This window comes from Myotis brandtii, unplaced genomic scaffold (assembly GCF_000412655.1).
Source record: "Myotis brandtii unplaced genomic scaffold, ASM41265v1 scaffold460, whole genome shotgun sequence".
In the NCBI taxonomy this organism is placed as follows: domain Eukaryota; kingdom Metazoa; phylum Chordata; class Mammalia; order Chiroptera; family Vespertilionidae; genus Myotis; species Myotis brandtii.
The window spans coordinates 171571-198116 of NW_005367588.1; the positions used below are offsets into that span (position 1 = coordinate 171571).

The 26546-nt window shown below is 50.6% G+C and overlaps 1 protein-coding gene across 1 annotated transcript in view; it reads right to left on the reverse strand.

Annotated features, from left to right (window-relative positions):
• TMEM241 (transmembrane protein 241) overlaps positions 1–26085 on the reverse strand; it is a 48867-nt gene extending 22782 nt beyond the window's left edge. The window contains 9 exon segments of the mRNA XM_014547005.1: positions 2300–2345; positions 3042–3090; positions 4614–4665; positions 7228–7253; positions 12761–12838; positions 14997–15078; positions 18518–18595; positions 23468–23514; positions 25891–26085. Of these exon segments, the coding sequence (XP_014402491.1) occupies positions 2300–2345; positions 3042–3090; positions 4614–4665; positions 7228–7253; positions 12761–12838; positions 14997–15078; positions 18518–18595; positions 23468–23514; positions 25891–26070 (638 nt within the window). The 5' untranslated portion in view covers positions 26071–26085.
• Positions 26086–26546: the final 461 nt, after the last annotated feature.

The window sequence follows — 26546 nt, forward strand, 5'->3', positions numbered from 1 at the left end:
GGGGGGGGTCCCTCAGCCTGGCCTGCACCCTCTCACAATCCAGGACCCCTTGGGGGATGTCCAACTGCTGATCCCACAGGGATCAGGCCTAAACCGGCAGTCAGACATCCCTCTCACAATTCAGGACTGCTGGGTCCTAACCACTCACCTGCCTACCTGCCTGATCGCCCCTAACCACTCTACCTGCCTGCTTGATCACCCCTAACCACTTGCCTGCCTGCCTGATCACCCCTAACTGCTCGCCTGCCTGCCTCATTGCCCAACCACCTCTGCCTCGGCCCCCACCATGGCGACTTCATCTGAAAGGATGTCCGAAATGACGTCCAGAAGGTCCTTCGGCTGTCCGGTCTAATTAGCATATTATGCTTTTAATATCCTAGCTAATAAAGAGTGAATATGCTAATTGACTGCCCCTCCCTCAAAGATGGTAGCACCCACAGCCAATAGGGAGGGAATATGCTAATTAACCGCCCTCCCCTCAAAGATGGCAGTGCCTGCAGCCAATAAGGAGGGATTATGCTAATTGACTGCCCCTCCCTCAAAGATGGTAGCACCCACAGCCAATAGGGAGGGAATATGCTAATTAACCGCCCTCCCCTCAAAGATGGCAGTGCCTGCAGCCAATAAGGAGGGATTATGCTAATTGACTGCCCCTCCCTCAAAGATGGTAGCACCCACAGCCAATAGGGAGGGAATATGCTAATTAACCGCCCTCCCCTCAAAGATGGCAGTGCCTGCAGCCAATAAGGAGGGATTATGCTAATTGACTGCCCCTCCCTCAAAGATGGTAGCACCCACAGCCAATAGGGAGGGAATATGCTAATTAACCGCCCTCCCCTCAAAGATGGCAGTGCCTGCAGCCAATAAGGAGGGATTATGCTAATTGACTGCCCCTCCCTCAAAGATGGTAGCACCCACAGCCAATAGGGAGGGAATATGCTAATTAACCGCCCTCCCCTCAAAGATGGCAGTGCCTGCAGCCAATAAGGAGGAAATATGCTAATTGACTGTCACGCCCTCAGAGACAGCGGCACCTACAGCCAATAAGGAGGAAATATGCTAATTGATTGACTGCCACGCCCTCAAAGATGGCAGAGCCCAGTCCTCTCAGTCCCGCTGGGGCAGCAGGCATGTGGCAAGGCCGGGCCCGGCCGCTCTGCGCGCCTGCCTCCAGAGTCCCCCAGTCCCCTCAGCCCCCCAGACACCCAGGGCTGTCCGAGGGTCAGGTAACCAGGGCCGGCCGAGGCTTGCGCTGCCCACAGTGGCAGCAGCAGAGGTGTGATGGGGCGTCGCCTTCCCCTGATCACCAGGTCGCCTGTTGCCCCTGAGGGCTCCCGGACTGTGAGAGGGGGCAGGCCGGGCTGAGGGACCCCCCCTCCCCTCCAGTGCATGAATTTTCATGCACCAGGCTTCTAGTGTGTGTATATATATATATATATAGAGAGAGAGAGAGAGAGAGAGAGAGAGAGATGGGTTCATCAGCCACTTTAAAGGAGTGTCAACTAGCTCAGATCAGGGGTCCAGCTCCTAGGGTTACTATATTTGACAAATAAAAATATAGGACACCCAAAGAAACCAGAATTTCAAATAAAGAACAATGTTTCATTATAACATGCTCTAATTATTGTATGGTACATACTTACACTAAAAAAAAATTACTCGCTGCTTATCTGAAATTCAAATTTAACTGAGTACCCTATATTTTATCTGGCAACTTGACTGGCTTTTTGCAGCAAAAAACACTTTATTAAAAGAACAACGGGTGCTATAGGACCCAGAGTCACATGTTCTCAGGTGTAACCTGCTCCCAGGAGCCACTCCTTCCGCACCTTTTCCCTCTTGGCCTTAGGAGGGCCTAGGACCCAGAGCCAGATGGCTGGTTGGGGTTCCGACCTCACCGGCCAGCCCAGCCCCGGCCTGGGTTCCCTTCCTTCACATTCGCCCACTGCCCACAGCGAGGGCCTCACTCTCCCCAGCACAGAGCCACTGACGGGGACTCGGGGTCTAACCCGTGTCAGGCTGGGGAGGGCAGGGGATTAGGAAAAACAGCCCTGAGCCGAGGAAGAACTAGTAACCCCTGAAGGAGGCGGACAGACTTTCCCTCTCCGCCCGTCGCTAACGCTGGCCCGTGGGAGGCCCTGGGCACCTGTCTGGAGCGGCTCAGAGACAAAAGGAGGGCTCTTGCCGAGCCTGCTGCCCACTGCACCCGACGGGCAGAGTCTGCGGACCAGGAGCAGCCCTGGCGCCTGGGTCTCACCCTGCTCCTTAACCAAACCACAACGCACCACTGAACGCTTACCTCAACGCACTGGGTTTCAGGGACGTCTGGAGAATCTTATAGGCCCCTGAAAAGGAAGCAACGTGTTACTGGCACAGGACATTCTGGGGAAGGGGCTGCCTGCACGGCCAGGGAAGCAGCTAATCCATAGGGAGACGGAGGCCCTCTCCCCTGGAGGGTCCCCCACGCCCACAGGGCGGCCGCACTCCGGGAGGGTTTGAGGGGGAAGTGGATAATCCGGTGGTGATGCCTTCGGCCCAGAGGTGCTGGGGGAGGCTGGTGGTCACGGGTGGTTAACAGGAAGCTGTCGAGTGATGGGCAGGAGAAACACTGGGATGTCTGACAGTGGGTACCTCGGGGCACGGTGCCCCAGGACCACAGACAAGAGCACTGAACATGTGACTTGAATGGCCCTTCTATTTCACCCAGTTACTTTTTGTATATTGATGGGGTGTCTTTGGCACAAACTTCTGGGTCTCTTCCCACCGTGTTTAGGGAAGACCGACCAGCCCCCCATGGAGGGCCCGAGCCAGCAGAGCCGAGCCGTGGTGAGTTTGTGTTTGTCCCCAAAGAGAGACTGTATTGGAAATACAGTTTGAGAAAACCTCCCAAACAGGACAATCAAACCAGAGAATGTCCATTTATTTTAACCTCGACACTGTATTTAATCTTCCTGTTGTCCAAAGTCATTAAAAAGTAGATTCACAGTAAGATCTAAATAATAAGCCTTAATTATCATAGTAAGTGTTCTTTTAAGACTTACCTACACTGAGTAAGTGAATTACAGCCCAGAAGTACCCATCTGGATCAAACTGTAAGACAGGATTTGAAGAAATATGGCTACAGGTTCCCACGAACAGGCCAGTCTGGCAATCAGATACCCTAAATGTCAGCGCACAGTGCCAGGCACGGGCACCAGCCAGGGGCCCAGACGGGACTGTGGGGCCTGGAGTCAGGGTCTCACCAGGTGCCTGCCACTCCTCCCAACATGCTCCCTGCCCCCAGGCCTCTCCCACTCCCCCCTCTACCACCACCACCCCCACACCCGGCATCTAGAAGGCCACCTGATGATGTCACCACCTATGGCCTCAAATCCCTCGGCAGTCTCCAGGGACACTTCAGGGTGAACTCCAAACTCAGGGCACCCGGCATCGTGACAAGCCCTGGCCCCCTCCAGCGTATCCATGGCCCCTCTACAGAGAAAGGGAACTCGCTCTCCCCGGCCCCAATGCTCCCCCCGCTCAGCCCTCCTCCCCTCCCCTCCTGTCTCCACAGAGCTTCTCATCTCACAGTTTTACTAATTCCTGTCTCTGTCGCCACCTGCACTTGAACGTAAATTCTAGGAGCCAGTGACCAGCCTAGAAGCACCCACGTGCGTAGTAGGTGCTCAATGGAGTTGAGTCCCAGCATGCTTAGGGCACCCCAGGGCAGGGCCCGCCCCTGCTTGCTCCTGGCTAATCCTCCTCCCTCTTCATGATTAGGTCCAGAAAGCAGGGCCTGGCTCCAGCATCGGAAAGATCTGGGTTAAACTCTAAAATCCCACTCATTCGTCCGCTGGTGACCGCATGGGCCGCCTTCGTCTTTGGCTATGACATGGAGACACAGCGATCCCTGTGGGCTTGAGGGGTTAAGTAGGGCACAGGGAGCATCGGCCCCGAGCCCGGCACACAGCAGGCCCCGGAACCGTTAGCTTCCCGTTCCGTGTCCCCAGGTCTCTCAGGTGCTCACACGCCCCACCCCGCCCGGGCAGAGCCCTGGCCGCTCTGTCAATCCTCTCAATCATCTGCCCTCCTCTCCTTTGCTCTGACGAGACCCCGCCTTCTGTCTGAACGAGGACACGTCTTTGTGCCCAGAGTCTGGCTCGGGGCCTGACACTTCCTGGAGCCTTGGTAAGTGCTGGGAGCAAAGAAAGTCCCAGCAGCCAGAGGACTCCTGGAGTGCGGCTGGGTCTCAGCCTCAGACAGAAAAACAGGGGGGCAGGCGAAGAGGCCTGGGGAGAGAAGTCCGCTGCGCCCCAATGTGCGAGGCTCAGGCAACTCGGGCGCTGGCTGCAGGCTCTCCGAGAACCTACGGAGGCAGACGGCGCCCACACAGCATCCAGCGCAGCACCCAGAGGCCAGAGGTCGGCGGCCCCACTGCGCAGCCTCGGGGAGAAGGTGGGGCCCCGAGGGAACGCGTTGGCCTGGCCAGCAGGTACCCGGCCTGAAAGCACTCAATGCCTGCGCCCAGGCCAGGCTCATTCTGATCCCAAAAGGGAGGACTGGGGAATTCTGCTCCCATGAGCAGGCTTCATGGTAAAAGAACTGGGAAGGGAAAACACGTTGACTGAGCTTACCTGGGCGTCATTGAAGGGGAGGCTCCCCGCAGCGGCCAGGAGCAGGAGGGCGCTGTGGAGAGAAGGAAGACAAGCAGCATCAGGGTTCAGCATCCGCGAATCCTCGAGAGCATGGGGCTGAGATACACGGACGGAGCTCGGTGGAAGCCACGGTCCCGCGAGACCGAGCCCGGCCCGTCCACTCTCAGAGAGCCCATGACTCCTGCAGTTTTCAATTGTGTGCCCCACCGACCACCAGCCGTCTCCCCAAAGACGGGCGTTGGCAGGACATTTGCAAAATCAAAGCTGAATCGTAAGCAAACACTTGAGACAAACTCAAATTTAGGGACAATCCACAAAACTGGGCTTCCCCTCTTCAAAAATTCGAGGCTAATAACATGTGGGGACAGGAGATCTGACTTGGGGTGCTGGGCACAAGGTGCATATAGAGATCTTGTCAATAGAAACCCACGCTGAAACCCATATGTTCATGTTGACCAATGTCACCCAAAAAAATGTAATAGAAAAAAACTTAACACACAGACACACACACACACTGCGAAGGCAGTGAAAGACCACGGGAGGCAGAGGAACCGTCCATACTGAAGAGCATGCAGACGCATCTCGGGGAGAGATTGCCATGAAAGACAACATTGGGATAGACGGCCAAGTGTGGACATGGACTCCACATTAGAGAACAGGATTGTGCAAGATACGTATTTTCTAAGTTTAATTGCAGTTTACACAGGAGTGTTATTTTTAGGAGATACACGTTAAAGTATTCAGGGGTAAGGATGAGGTCTCTGCAACTTATTCTAAAAGGGCTCAGAAAAAAATTAAAGAATAATTGTATATGCACATTCTTATTTATGTGATACGTATGTATATATGTATTTTCCCAATGGGTGAATCTAAGCAAAAGGTATATGCGAGCAAGTTCCTTGTAAAGGTCTTGCAACTTTTCTGTAGGTTTAAGTCTCTTTCCCAAATAAAAGGTTTTATGAGGAAAGTCTCTTATCCATACTCAGATATTTACAGATGAGATGCTACGGTGCCTGAGATCTGCTGGAGTGGAGGCCCTGGGTGGAGGTACAGGTTGAAAACTATTGCCCTAGTTTTCTCAGTGGTCAGAGCATTGGCCACAGGACTGAAAGGTTCGATTCCGGTCAAGGGCACATACCTCAGTTGCAGCATCGATCCCCGGCCCTGGGCCTAAGGCCCAGGGGCTGGTATGGAGGGACCCTCAGAGTGGGGGCAACACGACCTTGGAAGGTCAGGACAACATGGGACATCCTGAGGCTCAGAAAGGCTCCCCTCTCCAGCCCCCCAGCTCACACACACACACACACACACACACACACACACACACGGAGGACTCCAAGGCACAGACTGCTCCGGGCTCAGAGGCAACAGGTTGGGTAGAGTGAAGCTGTCGGAGATTGCTGGGCTGCCCAGGAAGGGAAGGTGTTCAGGTGGGAGGAGAGAGGCTCCTAATGAGTTTGGGGTCTACCTTCGGATGAAGGCTCTACAGAACGCAGGACCCTTCCTCATCCTCAGGCCATGAGCATGAGGGTCCCCTCAAGCTGACGACCCCCCAGGCTGAGGGGAGGTGAGACAGCCCTGGTTTCCCACCAACCACGGCCCTGGGCAATGCATACCTGCCTCAGTATTGGTGGGCTTTCATGCCTATTTAGCACCTGCTAATCTCTTTTTTTTTTTTTAAGTATTTTTTAATGATTTCAGAGAGGAAGGGAGAGGGAGAGAGAGATAGAAACATCAATGATGAGAGAGAATCATTGATCGGCTGCCTCCTGCATGTCACCCACTGGGGACCGAGCCTGCAACCCTGGCATGTGCCCTTGACCAGAATCGAACCCAGGACCCTTCAGTCTGCAGGCCGACGCTCTATCCACTGAACCACGCCCGCTAGGGCAGCACCTGCTAATCTCTTAAACAAGGGGATGAGTCCTGATGTTTCTTTTTTTTTTTTTCCAAGTAGCAGCCTGTAATAAAGTGAAAATAGAGACTGAATGGAAGCCCAGAAATGCAGGAACAACAAGCCTCTGGCTGGGTTTCTTGCCCCGGCACGGAGCTCCTGCAGGCGGACAGGAAGCGCACCAGGCGTCCGGGTCAGAACCAGCGCACGCCTGCCTGAGCTCCTGCCGGGGACACTGAGGCACGGAGGAGGGGGTGGCGATGACACCTGCCCGCTGTCACCTGGCCGTCTCCCAGGATCACAATGCAGATCCCTGACTCACAAGCCAGTGCTCTCTCCACTGGGAATGCTTTCAACCCAATAAACTGTGAACACTATTTTTAAATTTTTAAGTCATTCCATGTTTTCCATTTTCACTCTCCATTGGGATTGCACAACTCTGTGAGGTTTTGGGCATCGACAACTGAAATCGAGCAGTGGTTGTTTTTGCCTTAGGAATAACATATTCCAGAAAAAGAGGAAGTAAATTTTAGAATAAGACTCAAAACAGGGATATATGAGTATTTATAACAAATTCCTCTGTCAACTCTCAAGTATGAATCTTCAACAAACAGTTTTATCATCGAAGTTAAAAATCAGGTTAAATCTTGTATTTTAGAGGTTTGTGGGCTTATGTGTGTGTGTGTGTTTTAAACTTACCTACAGATCTTGGCAGGAGGCGTTTTCTGCATGAAAATAGAGATTTATAATTAGTCTTTAAAAACCCTCTTCCTTAAAAGAAAACGTTAAGACCAAGTTCATTGGGGGCCGAGCAGCAGCTGCACTGAGTGTTGCTGAGGCCTCGCTGCTGGGACAGGGGAAGGATGACTCAGCGCTCAGGCTGTCGCCTCGGCAGAGCGCCCTGTGGGTGCAGTCTCCCATCCCCGCCACCCGGTCCTCCCTCCACCCCCAGCCCTGTCCAAATACGTCCCCTGTGAGAGAGCAGCAAGACGCGGGACAAGCCTCCCCTGCCCCACGCACCACGGGAGGGAGGGAGAGGCCGATGTAACTGTGATAAAGGATTGACACATGTGTCCGACTCCCGGTCCAGCCTTCTCTTTAATTTTCCTTCCATTAATCCAGCTCTGACTCTCAGCGGTGCTATAAATTCTCTGGCATGATGTGTAAATTAAGAAACAGAAAAAAAGAAGGGGCATTGGACTCCACCCTTACCGAGAAGGAAAAATAAGAGGAGGAATCTCAACTTGGCCCTCAAAGCTCGGGGAAATGAAGAAATTCTAATGCGGACGCTCCCTTGGTCACCTCCTGTTTGTGGTGGGCTTAGGGGGATGAGTCTTTGCACTCGGGGAGAAAGTCTAGCAGGGAGGAGCACAGATTGCTCTATACTTGCAGGGGAAATGGTCAAGTAGGAGAACAGGTCAATCCTGAGCATTTCAGAGGGTTATTTTGCTGGCTGAGGACAAACTATACTTTTTTAAAATTTTATTTTTATTGATTTCAGAGAGGAAGAGAGAAGGGAAGAGAGATAGAAACATCAATGATGAGGGAGAACCATTGATCAGCTGCCTCCTGCACACCCCACACTGGGGGTTGAGCCTGCAACCCGGGCACGTGCCCTGACCTCCTGTTTCATAGGTCGATGCTCAACCACTGAGCCATGCTGGCCGGGCCTCACTATGATTTTCTGACTCCAGATTAAGGGTGAAGGACGACCACACTGATTAAAAGAGAGCACCGACGAGAGGACGCCTAAGTCTCCCCATCACTAAACAGTCCAGCCCCCACTGTTTCAATGCACAGACTTCCCTCGCTCATCTCTGTGGGTCCTGCCTCAGCAGGGCACAGGGGACAGGGCACAGGCTAACCGTGCCTCCACTGCCCCCTGGTGGCGACACCTAGCCCTTCAGTACAGAAAGGATGACCCAGGCACAGGTGACCTGCTCCGAACAACTGGATAATCGTCCCCATGATGGGGAAAATGCGTCCCTAAAAGATTCTGAGCTAAATATAACCAACATCTCAAGGACTGATGGACGTGTAGGGACAGAGGGATAGAGACAGGGAGGAGGCCCCGACGTTCCTATGAGTAACATGCTCACCCAGCTGTTGGGAGCTTGTTACAGGGCAGCAAACCAGTCCGTGCCTGAGCAAGCGCACCATTCCACAGAGGAGAGAATACTTTTTTATTTTATTATTTAAAAAAAATATATTTTATTGATTTTTTACAGAGAGGAAGGAAGAGGGATAGAGAGTTAGAAACATCGATGAGAGAGAAACATCCATCAGCTGCCTCCTGCACACCCCCAACTGGGGATGTGCCCACAACCAAGGTACATGCCCTTGACCGGAATCGAACCTGGGACCTTTCAGTCTGCAGGTTGACGCTCTATCCACTGAGCCAAACCGGTTAGGGCTATTTTATTATTTTTTAAAAATGTTTTTATTGATTTCAGAAGGGAGAGGGAGATAGAAACATAAATGATGAATGAAAATCATTGATCGCTGGCCTCCTACACACCCCCTACTAGGGATCGAGCCCGCAACCCGGGCATGTGCCCTGACGGGGAATCCAACCTCGACCTCCTGGTTCATTGGTTGATGCTCAACCACTGAGCCACGCCAGCCGGGCAACCTTTTTTATTTTGAACCCCTCAGACTAAAGGAGCTCAGACCTGAGACACGGAGCATAAAAATGAGCAGAAAGTCACTACAGAGCTTCATCCCCCGGGGCTCCAGGAACACGGGGTGGGGGGTGTCATCCAGGGGTAAGGCCACACCTCCAAGTCACTGCCAACGTCACACACAAATCTCGCGTGGCTGGGTTAGAGGACTGCCTCCAGGGCTCCTCGCTCTGGCCGTGGCTAGCCTCACGCTCTACCAGTCCTGACTGTGTCCGAGTTCATTAGGGTCCTGGGTTATGGGCTACACGTGAGGACACAGAGGCCCCAAGAAATTAGGTCAGCTGCCCAAAGTCGAAGGGCTTGGGACACACAACCTAGCGCCACAGCCCGGCCCTTTATGACCCTGCTCGGCCACAGCCCACCGGCCAGGCCTGTCCCCCCTGCACCACCACCCCCCGCACCACCACCCCTTAGCCCTTTCAGGCCACAGCCCTCACGTGCTGGTTCCGGCTGGAGAGACAGTGATCAGGGTGGGGAGAGCCCAGTGAGAAGCGAGTCTGAGAAACACGCCAGTACCATTTGGACCCCTTTGCAGCTCAGCTGCCCAGGAAACACCGAGCAGGCCCCAGGGCTGAGCTGAAGAGGCAGCACTGGGCTGGAGACGGGGACGTGGGAGTCACCGGGAACTGAAGCAGCCGGTGCCACAGGGTGGAGTCCAGAAAGTGTCTGGTCTCCTAGGCTCCCGAGACAGAGCCCGGGAAGGCCCTGGACGGGAGGCTATGAAGAAAGAGCCAGTGTCTCGGGAAGAGGCCAGCAGGGAGGGGAGTGCAGATCATGTGAGCCGAGAGAGTCGAGAGAAGGGTGTGGGGTGGTGAAAGGTGCGAAAGACCAACAGAGTCGCAAACAGGAAGCCATCAGGGGCTTCTGCCAGAGCAATTTCAGGTAATGGTGGGGGCGAAAGCAGGAAATGGTGGGAGATGAGAGAGACGGGAGGATGTGGACAGCATAGACTCAGTGGTGGGCAAGGGCCAGGACGAGAAGAGTGGAAGGGGGGGGGGTGTGCATGGGCACAGCAGCGTGCTGGCTTTCCTGTTCAGTTTTGGTTTTATAAACACAGTTGATAAAAAAGCTGTGGTGTATCTACACCATGGAATACTACGCAGCTGTAAAAAAAGAAGGCTCTCTTACCCTTTGAGACAGCAAGGAGGGACCTGGAGAGTATTGTGCTAAGCGAAATAAGCCATTCAGAGAAGGACAAGTAGCCATGACCTCACTCCTATGTGGAATCTAATGAACGAAATAAACTGACGAACAAAACAGATCCAGAGACATAGAAGCATGGAACAGAGTGCAGAATCTCAGAGGGCCGGCAGGGGAGGGGGGGTGGGGAGAGATTAACCGAAGAACTTATACGTATACTAGTGCCCCAGTGCATGGATTCGTGCACTGGTGGGGGACATGGCCTGCGGGGATCGGCCCTCTGTGGGAGCAGCCGCTCATCCTGGTCAGCTGGGCGAGTGGTGCTCCCACTATGGGAGCCCACTGACCACCAGGGGGCAGCTCCTGTGTTTAGCATCTGCCCCCTGGTGGTCAGTGTGCGTCATAGAGACTGGTCAAGTGGTCGTTCTGGTCATTCCACTGTTCAATCTCTGGGCTTTTATTATAAAGGGTGTCCCAAAATTCACGCAAGAAGTAATTTTGATAGAAAACACAGGTTTATAATTAAAAATTGTAATTTTTTTTATTGATTCATAAAGTATACCGTATAGGGTTATGCATGGAATAGCACATCGGGTCAATGGCCTCCACGGCTTTGCTGGCACATACGCAAAGCCGTGGTCTTCATTGGTCTTCATTGTCCCTGCTCCTGGGCCATAATTAGTACTTGGTAATGCTTATCAAATTGAAGGGATTGAAATCAAAGGGCAACAGATATTAGAATCTGATTCAATAAACCAAGTAAAATTAGGCTTTTATTATTTTTTGTTGTTGTTGTTAATGCTCACGCAAAATTCAAATCTTACGTGAATTTTGGAACACCCTTTATAGGACTAGTGCCCGGGTGCATGGATTCGTGCACATTGAAAGGAAATTAATTAGAAGGTGGCCGGCAGGGCGGGACTGGGAGACAGGCTGGACACGCCCTGGAGCCAACCTCCCGTGGTCCCTCCCTGACCGGCCACACCTAGGGTAGCACCACAGCTCGAAGGGCGTCTGCAGAGTGAGCGGGGTTCCTCTGGCGGGAGGGGTCCCTCGGCTGGCCTGCGGGGATCTCTAGCTCTCCGACATCCCCTGAGGGGTCCCGGATTGCAAGAGGGTGGTTCTTGGGTGACGCACCCAGAATCGGGCTCCCTACTCTCTGGTGCCGGGGTGCGTCACCCAAGAACCGCCACTGCCAAGTCACTGCAACTCAGCAGCTCCTGCATTGAGCATCTGCTCCCTGGTGGTCAGTGCACATCATAGCAACTGGTCGGACAGTCAAACAGTTGCTTAGCCTTTTATATATATAGATATGCTTAACCGTGGACACAGACACTGCAGATCTCGTTTGTTTTATTACTGCTTTCACATAACTGCAGTGAAGGACCAGGGTGGGGGAGGGGGACGAGTATGGGGTAGAGAGAGTGAATGGAGGGGAAAAGGGACATCTGTAATACTTTCAACAATAAAGATAAATTTAAAAGTAAGCACAGTTTTGTGAGTGGGTCTCCCAGGACCTGCTCCACCCTGACTGAGAGCATTGAGCGTGTGGTGGGCCGAGGGAAACAGCCAGCAGAGAGGGAGGGTAACTAGCATGGAGAGGAGGGCAGGTAACCCAGGAGCTGCAGGCAGGAATGACAGGGCGCGTGGGTGCTCAGTAGCCTCGGCCACAGGAGGGACTCCTCCCTCCTGCCCACCTGTAAGAAGTGTGCTGCCTGGTGAATGGCTCACCAGCCTCTCTTAAAAGTTCCAAAATTTTGATATGGAATCATTTCAAAAGGGAAGATGTTAGGAAAAAGGTAACTCCTGAAAGAGGGACCAAGTTAAAACCACCACTAATAATGTCAATAAATACAGCTAACAGGCAGAGCACCTACTACGCACCAGACACCGTGGGAAGCACTGATGTGTGCCGCGCTGCGCCCTCCTGACAGTGCTACGAGCTGGGTGGGGTCACTGCCCCCTCACAGATGGAGGCACAGAGGTGAAGAAGCATGTCCTAGCTGGTTTGAGGCTGAGCTGGAGCTGGGAAGGAAAAGGAACATCTGTCCCTGGCGTGGGAAGTGGGCAATGCCCCAGTGCCCTACAGAAAGCTTGGACATGGGCGTCCACGTGGTGCTGGGAGGCGCTGGGAGGGGAACCACCAGGCCCACAGGGGATCCCTCTTTGCATCCCAGGCCCTGGCTCAGGCCTGGCCTGGAGGCCCACGGGGTCAACACGCACTCCCACGTATGCTTGGTGGATGACAGATGTCAAAACCATGGTCCTCGAAAGTAATAACCCCTGTCCGGCAGTCCTGACTGGCAACAGATATCCGGAGAAGGTAGACACTACTTTCAGCCATTAAAAAAAGGCATGCTTTGAAATTTAAAGCAAGGGACGTGAAACTGGCATCATGCATTATCATTTACCTCTTTCCGAAAACACATCCAGTGCCCACAGACGATAACTTCAGCTGCATTGTGCAAAGTGAGAAACACAGGAATGGCCTGAAAGGAAACAGAATAAGAAGCATGAAAATATTTTCTGTGATCTCATGATTACATAATTCTTGATTTCTGCTTAAAAATAAAGATCTGTGGGAACTTTTGGCATTCACATATACTAGTATATATAATCATCTCCAGCAACACCCCGTCTGCAGGGACTGGTGCTCTTGGTTGGAGTACTGTGCTAGGTGAGGTGGATGTAGAGGTTCCCTTCCACGGCTATTCCATCAACACACAGTTACTAAGCATCTGCTGTGTGTCAAGCACTGTGCCAGGTACAGAGGACACATCCCGTGAATAAGTGGACACCTGCAAGATGGACTGGCCTGCTCTCAGTGGATATGCATTGGTCCTAAAGAGCAAATCTGGAAAGGGAAAAGGCCAGAAGAGCTGCCACTGTCCAGACCACTCTCTAAACCACTGTCTAGACCACTGTCCAGACCACTGTCTAGACCACTATCTAGACCCGCAGTTGCCAACCTTTCAGACCTCACGGACCACCAGTGGTCTGCGGACCACCAGTTGGCGACTGCTGATCTAGACCACTGTCCAGACCACTGTCTAGACCACTATCTAGAACCAGAGGCAGATGACCAAGACTTGAAACACTTGAGTTCCGTCTTCTGTCAGGCGATTACCATCTGCCTCACCCATCACCTATCAGGTGACTATGAGAAACACATACAAATATACAGGGGGGAAATCACCCTAGAAACATATGAAAAAGCACTGTACACCAAAAAAAAGTTATTATTAGTATGCACTTTTGTTATTCAAACTTCAAAATTCTGGCATCAATAACTACCCAGATCCTACAAAAACTTTAAAAACCTTTGGACAACACAGTTTTTTTACCCAGTGCTCTACTCTGCAGAGGAGAGGAAGTCCCCCAGGTCACGGCTGCAAGTAAGGCAGCAGACTCGCAGGAGGGCACAGCATCGAGCAGAGGCTGCCACGGCCAGGCCAGCGCAGCTCGGGTCTGGCTGAGCACCGACAGGCACGGGGTCATTTCTCAGCCCACCCAGGACGTTTCCCCCCACGGCACACAGCAGCCCATCTACTCAGGCTTATAAATCGTGAAAGGAAAATGTTGATTTAATTTATAAATTACTGCTTTGAATTCTCAACCACTATTTTGCAACTTGGGAGCTGTCCTAGCAATAATATTGTTATCCAGTTAGGCAGATCTCGTTTGTTTTATTACTGCTTTCACATAACAACAAACTTTACATAAAAGGCCTCAACTGTTCTGTAAATATTGCATTTTCCAAAAGCAGGAATGCAATCATTTTCTGCCAGATAAAAACAGTTAGTCCCAGGGTAAAAAATGGAAAGAGGTTAGTCTAGCCATCGTGGCTCAGTGGTTGAGCATTGACCTTTGAACCAGGAGGTCAAGGCTCGATCCTCAGTAGGGGGCGGGCAGGAGGCAGCCTATCAATGATTCTCCTGTATCATCGATGTTTCTCTCTCTCCCTCTCCCTTCCTCTCTGAAATCAATAAAAACTTATTTTTTTAAAAATGGGAAGAGGCATTACTATCGTTAGATTTTTTTTAAGCCACATTCTCAGTCTCTGGTCAGTGGTGGTATGAAAGGTTATCTTTTGATGGCAAAATAACTAAATTTTTGGCGTCCCATATAACGTAACTAGAAGTTTGTTCTTCACAGTTCCCACCTTTGAGCTCAATCCAGGGGGACAGGGTAGGAGGATAGAAGAGAGGCTCTTTTCACTGGCATCCCACGCTACTGGGCATCAACCCTGCACCAGGCACGTACTTCCACGCCTGAACCCAGCATGGCCCGGCCACATTACCAAGGGGCAGGGTTACCGTTGCCCGGAAGCAAGGGGCAGGCTAAACCCTCTCCTGGCCCGAGGACGGCCCTATTGACAGCTCCACAAAGTCACCATCACCCTTTTTCCTACACCTCCATCTGTGCATCTCTTCGTCTAAAAGAAACCGGCCCTTCCCTGTTACCTGTTTGTCTTCAATCCAGGGAGAGAGAGTGGGTCATGGCCCATGTGCCTCAGGTCCAGGGCTTGCTCTCCACTCAGCTATACCATTATCAAAGCTTTGTCCTATTAACCGGATGCCATAAGCTAGCAGGCAGGGGGCAGAAGAAACAAGAGAAGGGCTGTCCCCCAAAACCTCCAACACTCACCAGTCTGGATAATGCTCTGGAACCGGCATAGATTATGCCCACAAACAGCACCGAAGCAGGAAGCCACGCCAAAACATCAGATCTAGAAAGAAGAAAAGAAGCCATAATACTTCCGTCACTTTATGTCCAAAGCCTTCGTTGGAAGGAATTACCTTCAGGTGCCCCAGATGCAGTGACAGCAGCTATTACACATCTCTGGGGGAGCCGAGCAGTGTGACAAGTGTATCTCTGAGGGTGATGGAGGCCACTCGGCCACCTACCTAGTGGCAGTGGTCCCACCGCAGGACACAGGTGAGCTGGACGTGGAAAAAGCCTCCTGCAGGCTGGGAGGGGGAACAAATCTAATTTTTAAGGAAGCAGTGAACATTATTCTTTGGATGTTAAGCAGCCAGAAGTTTTGAACTTATGCCACATTATTAAAAATTTTAAAGGCTATTTAAAGGCAATACACCAAACCGCTCCGTGGAACCACAACCAAAGGACCCACAGCGTCCAAGGACAGAACTGGGAAAGCAGCCGAGCTAGAGCCTGAGCTGGGAGGCCACGTGCCAGCTTCTCCGACCGAGAGCCCGAGTGCCGGCTCTGGAGTCTCCAAGGACTGATTCAGTCATGGCCACACCAAGAACTGCTTTTTCAAGGTAGTTTAGAACCCGCTCTTCCCAGAAAAAGCAAAATCCGGTTTATAGGGAGTGCATCTCACCAAGGTGGCAACTTGCTTCCCCATCAGTTACAAATGCATTCAGTCCTTAAACTCAAGTTCTGAGTTATTCCAATAACAGGCATCAGTAAATGAAGCCATCTCAGGAGGATGTGACATGATCATCCCAACTAACCAACGGCCTGCTCTCCTGGGGTGGCTCCCGCTCAAACATGATCTTCGTCAACTTCATCAGCATGAGCAGCACCCCTCCGTGGTCAGACCCGCCTTTGTACAACTTCCCAGGGAGCATGGCATTAAAATGTGTCGTCTCCCCTGGCTGGTGTGGCTCAGTGGTGTTTTTGTTATGGCAGCCTGCACTGACTAATACACCCTCCTTTACAGCTCTGACGTGCAGGATTCTAAGAGAGCCAGTGGCCTGCACATCGGGAACAAAGGAGCACAGACTGTTTATTAGCACACTCTCTCTTTCTCCAACTTTCATTCACAAGGCGGCACCATCTGGACCTCAGTGCTGGGTGTTCTTACATTGTCTCCATGCCAACGAAGGAGGCCAGAGGGCATTAAATCCTGGGGTGGTCCTGGCTCTCTGTGGTCCATGGGCCTCCAGGAGCGGCCGAGCCAGTGAGTAGGTGTGTGTGTGCGTGTGCGTGCACGTGTGTGTGTGCGTGCGTGTGTGTGTGTGTGTGTGTAAGTATATGTATATGTATGTGTGCATGTGTGTGTAAAGGAAAGGAGCTCACAGCGACTCCTGGGGGTAAAGATTAGACTGTACAATTGCAGAGTACAGTCCCTGTTGAAGAACTATTTGCCACAGGGTCTGGTTTGAAAACTGCGGGGCTACCCAGTTATTCTCACAGGATTTATAAGCACAAATGCTGCATCTTGCTGGAGTTGTGGGTCTGTTTTTGTGTGCGCACACCCCTGTCCCTGAGCACCCGGTGAAGAAAGCATTTACAAGCAGCATGTGAAATGCTGGCATGAACCATGAAACTGTTGTTACTGAGATGAAGGCTGATTAAATTAAATCACTTGTTTTCAGATACAGCGCACATCACTGAGGGTGCATCTGCTCCCTGAACACTCGGTCTGTCTGTTCGTGAATGCCTCAAGGGCCCCTCGGGCTGAATTCTTGGAAACTCCCTGTGTTATACTGACACCCAGTGGACCGAGAAAGTTTCCACACATGAAAATAACGAGTGACCAAGACACCAGGCTCACGTGGCGCCTGTCGGCATTGCCTCCACACTAACGCCTCACAGCTGTCAATCACCATGTGTTTCACAGGTCACAGGACTTCTAGAGACGTTGGCTCAATACTGCAGGAGGTTCCTAGATTCCATTTCTGGGGGGTCCGTTACTGGTGAATACGGCCCCCAGGGAGTCTTATTCTCTCTTCTCCTCCCTCTTCCTCTTCCTCTGACTCACAGGCCACATGCCCCTGACAAAGTTCAACCCCAATACTACTTGGTCCCAAGAACGCTGTGATGCTACTCCCTGTCACAGAGCTCAACTTAAAGTTGGAGTCAGCAAACTACGGCCCTGGGCCAAATCCCCGCCTGCTGCCTCGCTCTGCAAACGGCACTTTGTTAGCACACGACCACTCCTGTCCGCTCGTCCGTCTGTGGCGGCTTCCATGAGAGGCAGAGGAGCAGCTGTGACAGACGGCCCGGCCCACGAAGCCGACATACCTAGTCTGTCTCTGCTTGCTGGCTCCTGGTTTGAAGTAAGGCCGCCTGGTCCCCACCTCCGGAACCTACGAGCTGGGAGCCCAAGGCTTCACACACGAGGGGTATCCCTGGCTAGACAGACGGGATCGCTGCCATTTTGTGGTAAAGTTTCCTTTTTCAGGGCACTTTCATCACTGGTCCTTCTCCTCCAGAATCATCACTTCTCCCCAGTTCCCATTTCGCTGGCCTGAGAGTCTCAACATGTCACCCCATTTTGTGCTGCTACGGAAACCCTGACACCTTCAGCGAAGTTCTGACAATCCCTAAAGCCCAACAAGGGTCTCAAAGAAATCAGTTCCTGCCTGGCCAGTGTGGCTCAGTAGTTGAGTGTCAACCTGAAGCCCAACAAGGGTCTCAAAGAAATCAGTTCCTGCCCGGCCGGTGTGGCTCAGTAGTTGAGTGTCAACCTGTAAACCAGGAGGTCACAGTTCGATTCCCGGGCAGGGCACATGCTCGGGTTGCTGGCTCGGTCCCCAGTAGGGGGCGCAGGAGGCAGCCGATCCATGATTCTCTCTCATTATTGATGTTTCTATCTCTCTCTCTCCCTCTCCTTTCCTCTGTCTGAAATAAAATAAAAAGAGAAATAACCCATCATTAAAAGAAAGTACAGTCCGGACCCTAACTGATTGTCTCACTGTTCATTCTTTAGGGACAGGACTGGTAAATTTGGAAGTTTGATAAAGATATCTGTTATGGCTCCACAAAGACATTCAATGGAAAACTAAGGGGTGGGACCTCTCCCCCACCTATTAGGGAATCTGAGTAAAGAGAGGGGAAGTTCTTTATATTCTTTCTAATCCTTCTATAAAAAAACAATTTCAAAATTTACTAACAATGTTTAAAAGCTTATTTAAAAACTCATTCATAGTGGTCTTTGATCTAAAACAAAGTCAAACTAGTATGGTATCATACACTACATATCTCACTTAATTTTAATACCATGTCAGTGGCATTACTAACCAGAAAAACACTACTTGTGTCCTATTTGATTATAAAATCATTGCATCTTAAAGGCAGAAGGGAACTAAGAGACCAAACAGCTCAAATAAACATCTGTGTTTCCCAACATAAAGCCGCGAGAAATCACATAAGAGGAAGCAGGTCTGAGTCACGAAGCACAGAAGAGGCTCTACCTTGAACTGCTGTTGATCTCCACCCAGCCCAGTTTCCATGACACATGCAGCAAAAGTCCACCAACTAACGTCTGCCACCTGAAAGGAATAAGGGTCCATTTGAATTTTTAAATTTTTTATTTTTTTTTCCAATCTGAATTTAACTTAACGGTCTCAAAAGCCATCGCCCCGGAAGGAAGATCTGTCGACACAAATATACACATCCAACCCTTCGTGGCCTTTTCCTCCCTCTCTCTCCCATTACCACCCCAATGCTCACTGTCCTTCCCAACTTCTACTTACTCCCTTGAATCCATAAGAGCTGACATCGGGCCTCTCCTTTCCAAGACCTGCCCTGAACAACTCCCCACAGCCACCTGCGTTCCCATTGCCTCTGCACTGACGATTCCCAGTCGCCCTGCTCACCCGAAACCCACAAGCTCCCATATGCAACACATCCAAAAAACGTTCCCTGGAACTTCCGCCTTCCATCCTGGTCGCCTTCCCACTCTCCCTAATCAGCGAACCAGAAAGCTAGATGCTGTCCTAGCCCTTCCTCCATCCTCACCTCCCTCATTTACTTGCAAAATCCTACTGATTTATCCCCATAACAGTTCCCACGTCTGAAGCCTTCCTTCCATCCCTACACCTCTGCCTACTCAGACTCTCATGGGCTGCCACCTGAACACCAGCACCAGACCCCATCCAGGCTGCCCCGCCCCATCCAGTCTCTCCCTTGAAGCCGAAGGATTTGTTCTAAAATGCAACCTTAAATGTTCTACTCGCTTGTTTTAAAAATGGTTGAGCCCAGCCAGTGTGACTCAGTGGTTGAGCGTCAACCTATGAACCAGGAGGTCATGGGTTCAATTCCACATCAGAGCACATGCTTGGGGTTTCAGGCTCATCCCCAGTAGGGGGTCTGTGGGAGACAGCCAATCAATGACTCGCTCTCATCAGTGATGTGTTATGTCTCTCTCCCTCTCCCTTCCTCTCCAAAATCAATAAAAACCTATATATATATAAAAGCCTAAGCGACCCTTATCACCGGTTGCTATGACACACACTGAGCACCAGGGGGCAGACACTCAATGCGGGAGCTGCCCCCTGGTGGTCAGTGCGCTCCCACAGCCAACTTCCCGTGGCCAGCCAACCTCCTGTGGTCCCTACCCCCAGTTGGCTGGCCCCAGATCGACCCCGATCACCAGCCAGGCTGAGGGACCCCACCATGCATGAATTTGTGCACTGAGCCTCTAGTTACTAGATAAATATCACTCTATCTTGCAAATAGAGATTATGTTCTTTTCGCAAATGCCCAGGGAATATTCTCCATGGACAAAACAATAGGAGGTGCACAGTAGGGCAAAGTAACTCATTCTACAAATATTTACTGGGTGCATTCTGTGTGCCCGGCACTGATCTAGACACTCCAGGCATCAGTGACGAAAACAAAGACCCTGTCCTGGTGGGCCTGCCTCTCTCTTTTGCCCGCCCCTTAGATTTACCTGCAGTGACTGAAACCTCGTGGTTATTCCTGCTTCCTTCTCCTTCAGCCCTAGCATGCAGGTAGCCACCAAGGCCTCCTGGACATGGTTAGAACCTATCCACCTTCTTCATCCAGCTGCCCCTTCCCAAGCCACTGTCCTCTCTCAGTTACTCTAACAACTCCTAACGTGTATTCTGGCCCCTGGTCTTACTTTTCTCCAAGATCCCCTCTCCCTTGGAAAGAGGGCACTTTCCCAAGTGGACGTCTGTGTTACGGGCTGTCCTGCACCTGGCAGGGAGCTCAGCAGCACCCAGGCCTCCACTGCCCAGGTGCCTGGAGCAACCGTCCCCGCTCCTCCTCCTGGCTGTGACTACCCACACTGTCTCCAGATGCTGCCAGTACCCCCTGGGGGGGTGGGAGCCATCTGGCTGAGAGCTACCGCTCTGGATCAAGCTGTTTGAGGGGACGGCCCATATCGTCTGCTCTGCCTGCCTGTCATGAAGGCTTCGCAAGGGGGACTGGAAAACTGGATCTTAGAATAAGCAGCTGCTCAGCACCACACAAGGAGATGGAAGCACATTATGTTGTTCTGGGCAGGTCTAGAAGAAGGTCAAGAGGAAGCACGGGCAAACTCTCAGAAGTGTGAAATGGCCTGGCACATTCCCAAGGCTGTGGGCGGTTAACGTGGTGGAATGTGGCTGCCCTTGGCCCGAGACAGCACCTGGTCCTGGGGAGGGGCGGGTGCAAGCCCTGGGAGGACTGTGTCACACCAATGACCTCATCCTCTAGGCCAGGGTTCCTAGCCGTGGTGTCGCGATACCTAGTTGTGTGGTAATCATTTCTGAGGTCGTGTCTCAAGTCATAACTAAAAATATGGCTTTGAAATTTATGAATGTGCTGCCTAAATAAAAAAGCAACTAGAAGGAAACAGGATAAGTTTATGCCTATAGTTCCCCTCAATACTTTGGTATTTTGCTATACTTTTTTCTGCATTGGGAAGGGGAGGGGTGCTTATTTTATAACCTGTGCTCCCCCTAAACTCTGCAGGCCGAGGAAGTGTGTCTCAGGTGAGCTTCATGACCCCACATATGTTGTGGCTGAGAACTGCCACCTGCAGCACTGGGAAGAATCAACTGTTTTTAATATATATACATACTAGAGGCCCAATGCATGAATTCGTGCATGGTAGGGTCCCTCGACCTGGCAACAATGGGGCCGATTGAGGCTGTCTGGTCCAGTGCTGATCTGGCAGCCAGCCGAGGGGGGTAGGGGGGTGGAGGGACTGCGGGAGGTTGGCTGTGGGAGTGCACTGACCACCAGGGGGCAGCTCCTGCATTGAGCATCTGCCCTCTGGTGCTCAGTGTCGACCGGTCGTAATGGTCGCTTAGGCTTTTATATATATAGATAGATAGATAGATAGATAGATTGTATTATTTAGCACATATATGTGTGTATGCTAATTAATATAATTATTATACATATGAAGTTCTTGTTTGTCCAATTGAACTGTCATGGAAATATAGTAGTAAACTTGTCTCCTATTACGAGTATGTTTCTATTTATCCCTGTTATTCCTGCACTTTTGTTTGATAAATGATGATGCTCTGTTTACTGGGTTACAGAGGTTCATCACCATCATTTTCATTTTGAACTGCACGTTCCCGCATTATAACACGTATCTATCCTCACTTGTTTCATGCTTTCTGTCCTGAATTCAGCTTTGTCTGACATTAAGATCATGAGCCCTACTTTTTTGTTTGCATTTGTGTAATACAAAAAAGAAGAAAAATGAGAGATGAAGAGCTCTACCGCATATTTAAATGCTAATAATTAAAACAATTTAGCATAGCCCCTTCCCATAAAAGTTGACAAAGAAGTACTCAATAATATACCCTGTCCTAGATTTATCAGGGTGATCGTTTCATAAGTTATACAAATGTCTACTCACTATGTTGTACAGCGGAACAAATATTTTATGTCAACTGTAGCTGAAAAAACTAAAGGAAATTTATTACCAAGAGAATATTTAAAAATAGATCCCAAGAAAATAACTTCAGCCCTGGAAGGGGTGGTGCAGTGGTTGAGCATCATCCCATGCACCAAAAGGTCACCAGTTCAATTCCTGGTCAGGGCACATTCCTGGGTTGGGGGCTCGATCCCTGGTTGGGGCGCATGGGGTGGCGGGGCACTGATCAATGTTTTTCTCTCTCTCTAAAATCAATTAAAAAACATTTGAAAAAGACAGAAACAACTTTATATATTACATTAACAACCCAAAGGCTGGAAAGGGTTATAAATAAAGCATAATAAATGGGAGGCCTACCCAGGTGGCTCGGTTGGTTGTTCATTGTTCTGTTCACCAAAATAAAAAGGCAAAGAACAAAATAAAATTGCAAAAAAAAACAAAAATAAAAAAATCCAATAAAGATAATGGACAAGTGGTTGGCATCCTTAAAATATGAGGAATTCATTAAACTGCTAAGAAAGATATAAAAAAAAACCCTGTAGAAATAAAAGTGTAAACGGGGAATATAGATACTTCACTAGAAAAAAAAAGATGCAAGTGAGTAATAAATATAACTGTCCAACTTGATGAGTAATTTAAGAAATGATAAGATAAAACAATGTGATACCAATTTTGGCTCATGATATCAGCAGAGAAGAAAAAAATAGTCATGGTTCTAGTATAATAACACAGAACTCTCACGTACAGCCTGGTGACAATGTAAATTGGTAAAGCATTTTTTGGAAAAGATTCTGTTAACATTCAAGAAGAATACTAAAGAAGTTCATATTCTTTTTTTTTTTAATATATTTTATTGATTTTTTACAGAGAGGAAGGGAGAGAGAGATAGAGAGTTAGAAACATCGATGAGAGAGAAACATTGATCAGCTGCCTCCTGAACACCTCCCACTGGGGATGTGCCCGCAACCAAGGTACATGCCCTTGACCGGAATCGAACCTGGGACCCTTCAGTTCGCAGGCCGGCGCTTCATCCACTGAGCCGAACCGGTTATGGCAAGAAGTTCATATTCTTTAACCCAAATTTCTAATGTAGGAATGAATCTATGCCAACGAAATAGTTGGAAATTTGGCAGAGTTAAGTATAAAAAAAGTCTGATAACGCTATTGTATTTATACCACCCAACTGGGACACAACTTAAATGCCCACTAATAGAATAGTTAAATAAATTACAGTATATCTATTTGGTGGAAAATCCATGCAGTCATTAACCATATTTTAAAGATAAAAGGTAAAAGAGGTCAAGTACTTGGGGACAGGAGATCTGACTTGGAGTGGTGAACACACTGCATATACAGACGATGTGTTATAAAATCATGAGCTTGGAACCTATGTAATTTTATTAACCAAGGTCAGCCCAATACGTTTAATTAGAAACATTTTTAAATCTATATTTAAAGAAGACTTGGTGATGCTGGTAGAACATCTCCTACAAATGTGTGCAAAGAGCACAGCAATACTCACCCTTGGAACAACGTAGGGCAGGTAAATTTCAAGACCGACAGGACGTACTGGAAAATAAATACCCGGTTAATGGACGTTTTCAAATGATAGAGAACTGAAAGAAACTACATCATCACAGAAATCTCTAGCAGAAACATAAGAACACTCAAGTTTCATAAAGGCCTTTATTCCCGCCCCCTCCCCATCACAATCACACACAGGGCAAGACACAAAACAGAAAAGCCTTCCCAGCCCTGCGCCAGACAGTGGGCCGGCCTACTCCCCGGGTCCCCAGAGCCTGACCACCTCAGGGGGAAGAAGGGCCACACGGGCAATGGGGCAGCCGCTGGGTCTGATGCTGGACAACTGACCACGCAGCATCTTCCCGGACCCAGAAGGGCTTAAGCGGTTTTTTAAAAACCAGCTCAGCTAAGGTCACCTTGTCTTTCAATCAGATTGACAGCACTCTACGAATGCGGGGGGAGTTGTCCTTATGGATATCTTTTGCTACCTTTTTCTATTATTAAACATTTTAAGAATTATTTAAAAGCCTAATTCTATTAAAGGGCTTTAGGAAGGACTCTACTGATTCCTCACATGCTCTAAACAATGGAATAGAACGGTGTTGGGTCCCCTGTGTGAGTTCCTAAATGCCACAAGTCTGGCTCCCGCCTGTGCACATGTTTATTAGAAATGACCTTCACTCTTCTCTGGTCTATTTACTCCCATAATTCCATGTCCCTCCCACTCTCCCCTGATATTTTCATTCTACAACAGACATAGAGGAAGACTGCATGAATATCTGGGCCATATCCTGCATCTCCCTTAACAACCCTCCTGCAAATAACAAATATTTACTTAGTTTATTGTGTGCTGGGCTTTGTCCTCAAACTTTTTAAGCAGGGGGCCAGTTCACTGTCCCTCAGACATTCCACACATGCGCACTGCGGGCCTGGGACCAGTCGGCTGCTAAGCAGGACAGGCAGCGGCAGAAAAAACACCCGGCGGCCGGATGAATGTTTTCGGCGGGCCGCATGTGGCCCTCGGGCCGTAGTTTGAGGACCCCTGTCCTAGATACTGGGCCAGACAGAGAACGCTGCAGCTGCCACTTCACCTCCCGCAAGAACAGCGAGAAAACAAGGAAATCCCTGAACAAAGGCTACCTCTCCTGTCAGCAAAGAGTTGCTCAGACAGAGACCTATTTGGAAGAGGAGCAGTAAGAGTTTCTCAAGGGAAAAGGAGCAATTTGGGGGCCTTGACAAGGAAACGGATGTGGACTTGGCCTCCAGACGGAAGGGCTAGCACCTGTGAGGGTAAGGACAGGTGGCTGCCTGGGCCTAGGTCGGCTACCGCTGGAGCTCCTGCGGATGGAGGAGTGCCTCCCTCACCAGGCCGGCCAGGCCAGGCAGTCCCAGCACCTGCTGTCCGCACGCTGAGCAAACACCAACCACTTTTATTTACTTACTAGAGGCCCCATGTAGAAACTTTGTGCACTGGGGGGCGGGAGAGAGTCCCTCAGCCTGGCCTGCACCCTCTCGCAGAACAGGACCCCTCGGGGGATGTCCGGGACCCCTGCTCCTAACCGCCTGCCTGCTCGCTGCTCCTTACCACTGAGCTTGCTGCCCCTTAGCACTGCCAGGGAGGCGGGAGAGCCCGCCAGAGTGCACTGACCACCAGGGGGCAGCATCTGCGTTGAGCATCTGCACACACACCCGCCCCCCTCAGTGTGGGGCATAGCGATGTCGTTCCACTGTTGGGTCGATTTGCATATTGGGCTTTTATTGTATAGGATTTTTTTGTTCATCCTCACCGGAGGATATTTCTTCCATTGATTTTTAGAGAGAGTGGAAGGGAGGAGGAGAGAGAGAGAGAGAGAAGCACAGATGTGAGAGAGACACACCGACTGGTTGCCTCCCGCACACACCCCGGACCAGGGCCTGGGATCGAGCTTGCAACCGAGGTGCACGCCCTTGACCGGAATCAAGCCTGCCACCCTTCAGTTCAAGGACCAAAGCTCTAAACAATGAGCCAAACTGCTAGGGCTCACCACTCTTTTAAACAGTAATAAGGCTAAGGAATGAAACTAAAATGGGCAAGATTTTCTTAATGAACTTCCTTTAGACAAACAGAGAGGGAAACAGTTTGAGGAGAAAACTACAGAGAAATAGGACAATAAAGAAATTAGCATAGAGCAGTGATGGCGAACCTATGACACGCGTGTCAGAGGTGACACGCGAACTCATTTTTTGGGTTGATTTTTCTTTGTTAAATGGCATTTAAATATATAAAATAAATATCAAAAATATGTCTTTGTTTTACTATGGTTGCAAAGATCAAAACATTTCAATATGTGACACGGCACCAGAGTTAAGTTAGGGTTTTTCAAAATGCTGACGCGCCGAGCTCAAAAGGTTTGCCATCACTGGCATAGAGTGTTCTAAAACCTGAGGAAAAGATCCTCTCCATGGACACAGAAGGACTTCACTATTGAAGAGAATTCTTTGGCAGAGACCGGACGCCCGGGCGCCCCCGGCACAGCCCCTCTCCCACTGGGCCCTTGTGTGGTCCAACCCACTGGCGTGGCGGCCACAGGAAGGGTCCTGGCTGAGAAGAAGCAAGAGCATCACCCGCGTTACTGAGTCCCTAGCAGAGTCCCCTCACCCACCCCTGCCGGGGTCTCCCATCGGCTCTCCACAACTCCTTTTTGAAAAGAATATTTTGATTTTAGAGAGGAAGGGAGAGAAACTAAATGTGAGAGAAACATCGATGGGCTGCTGGGGATTGAGCTCGGGTCCGGGGAGCCCCGCGGCCACCTTCCCGGCGGGCACCAAGCCCGGGAGGTCGCCGCCTGCAGAGCAGGTGCCAGGGCTTTTCCGCCTCTTCCTCCGGAGGCCCAGGACCCGCCTGCAGACAGTTTATCCTAAAAAGCAATTCCCCGACACTCCCGGTGTCCTGAGGGCCAGGACCGGCCCGTCTTCTAACAACGGGTCCGGAAGCCGCGGGGAGACGGAGGCGGCCCATCGCTTCCCTGAGGCTCGGCATCGGGGCTCCGGGCGGCGGGTTAGGGAGAAGGCGAGGGGTCCCCACTCTTCCCCTCCTT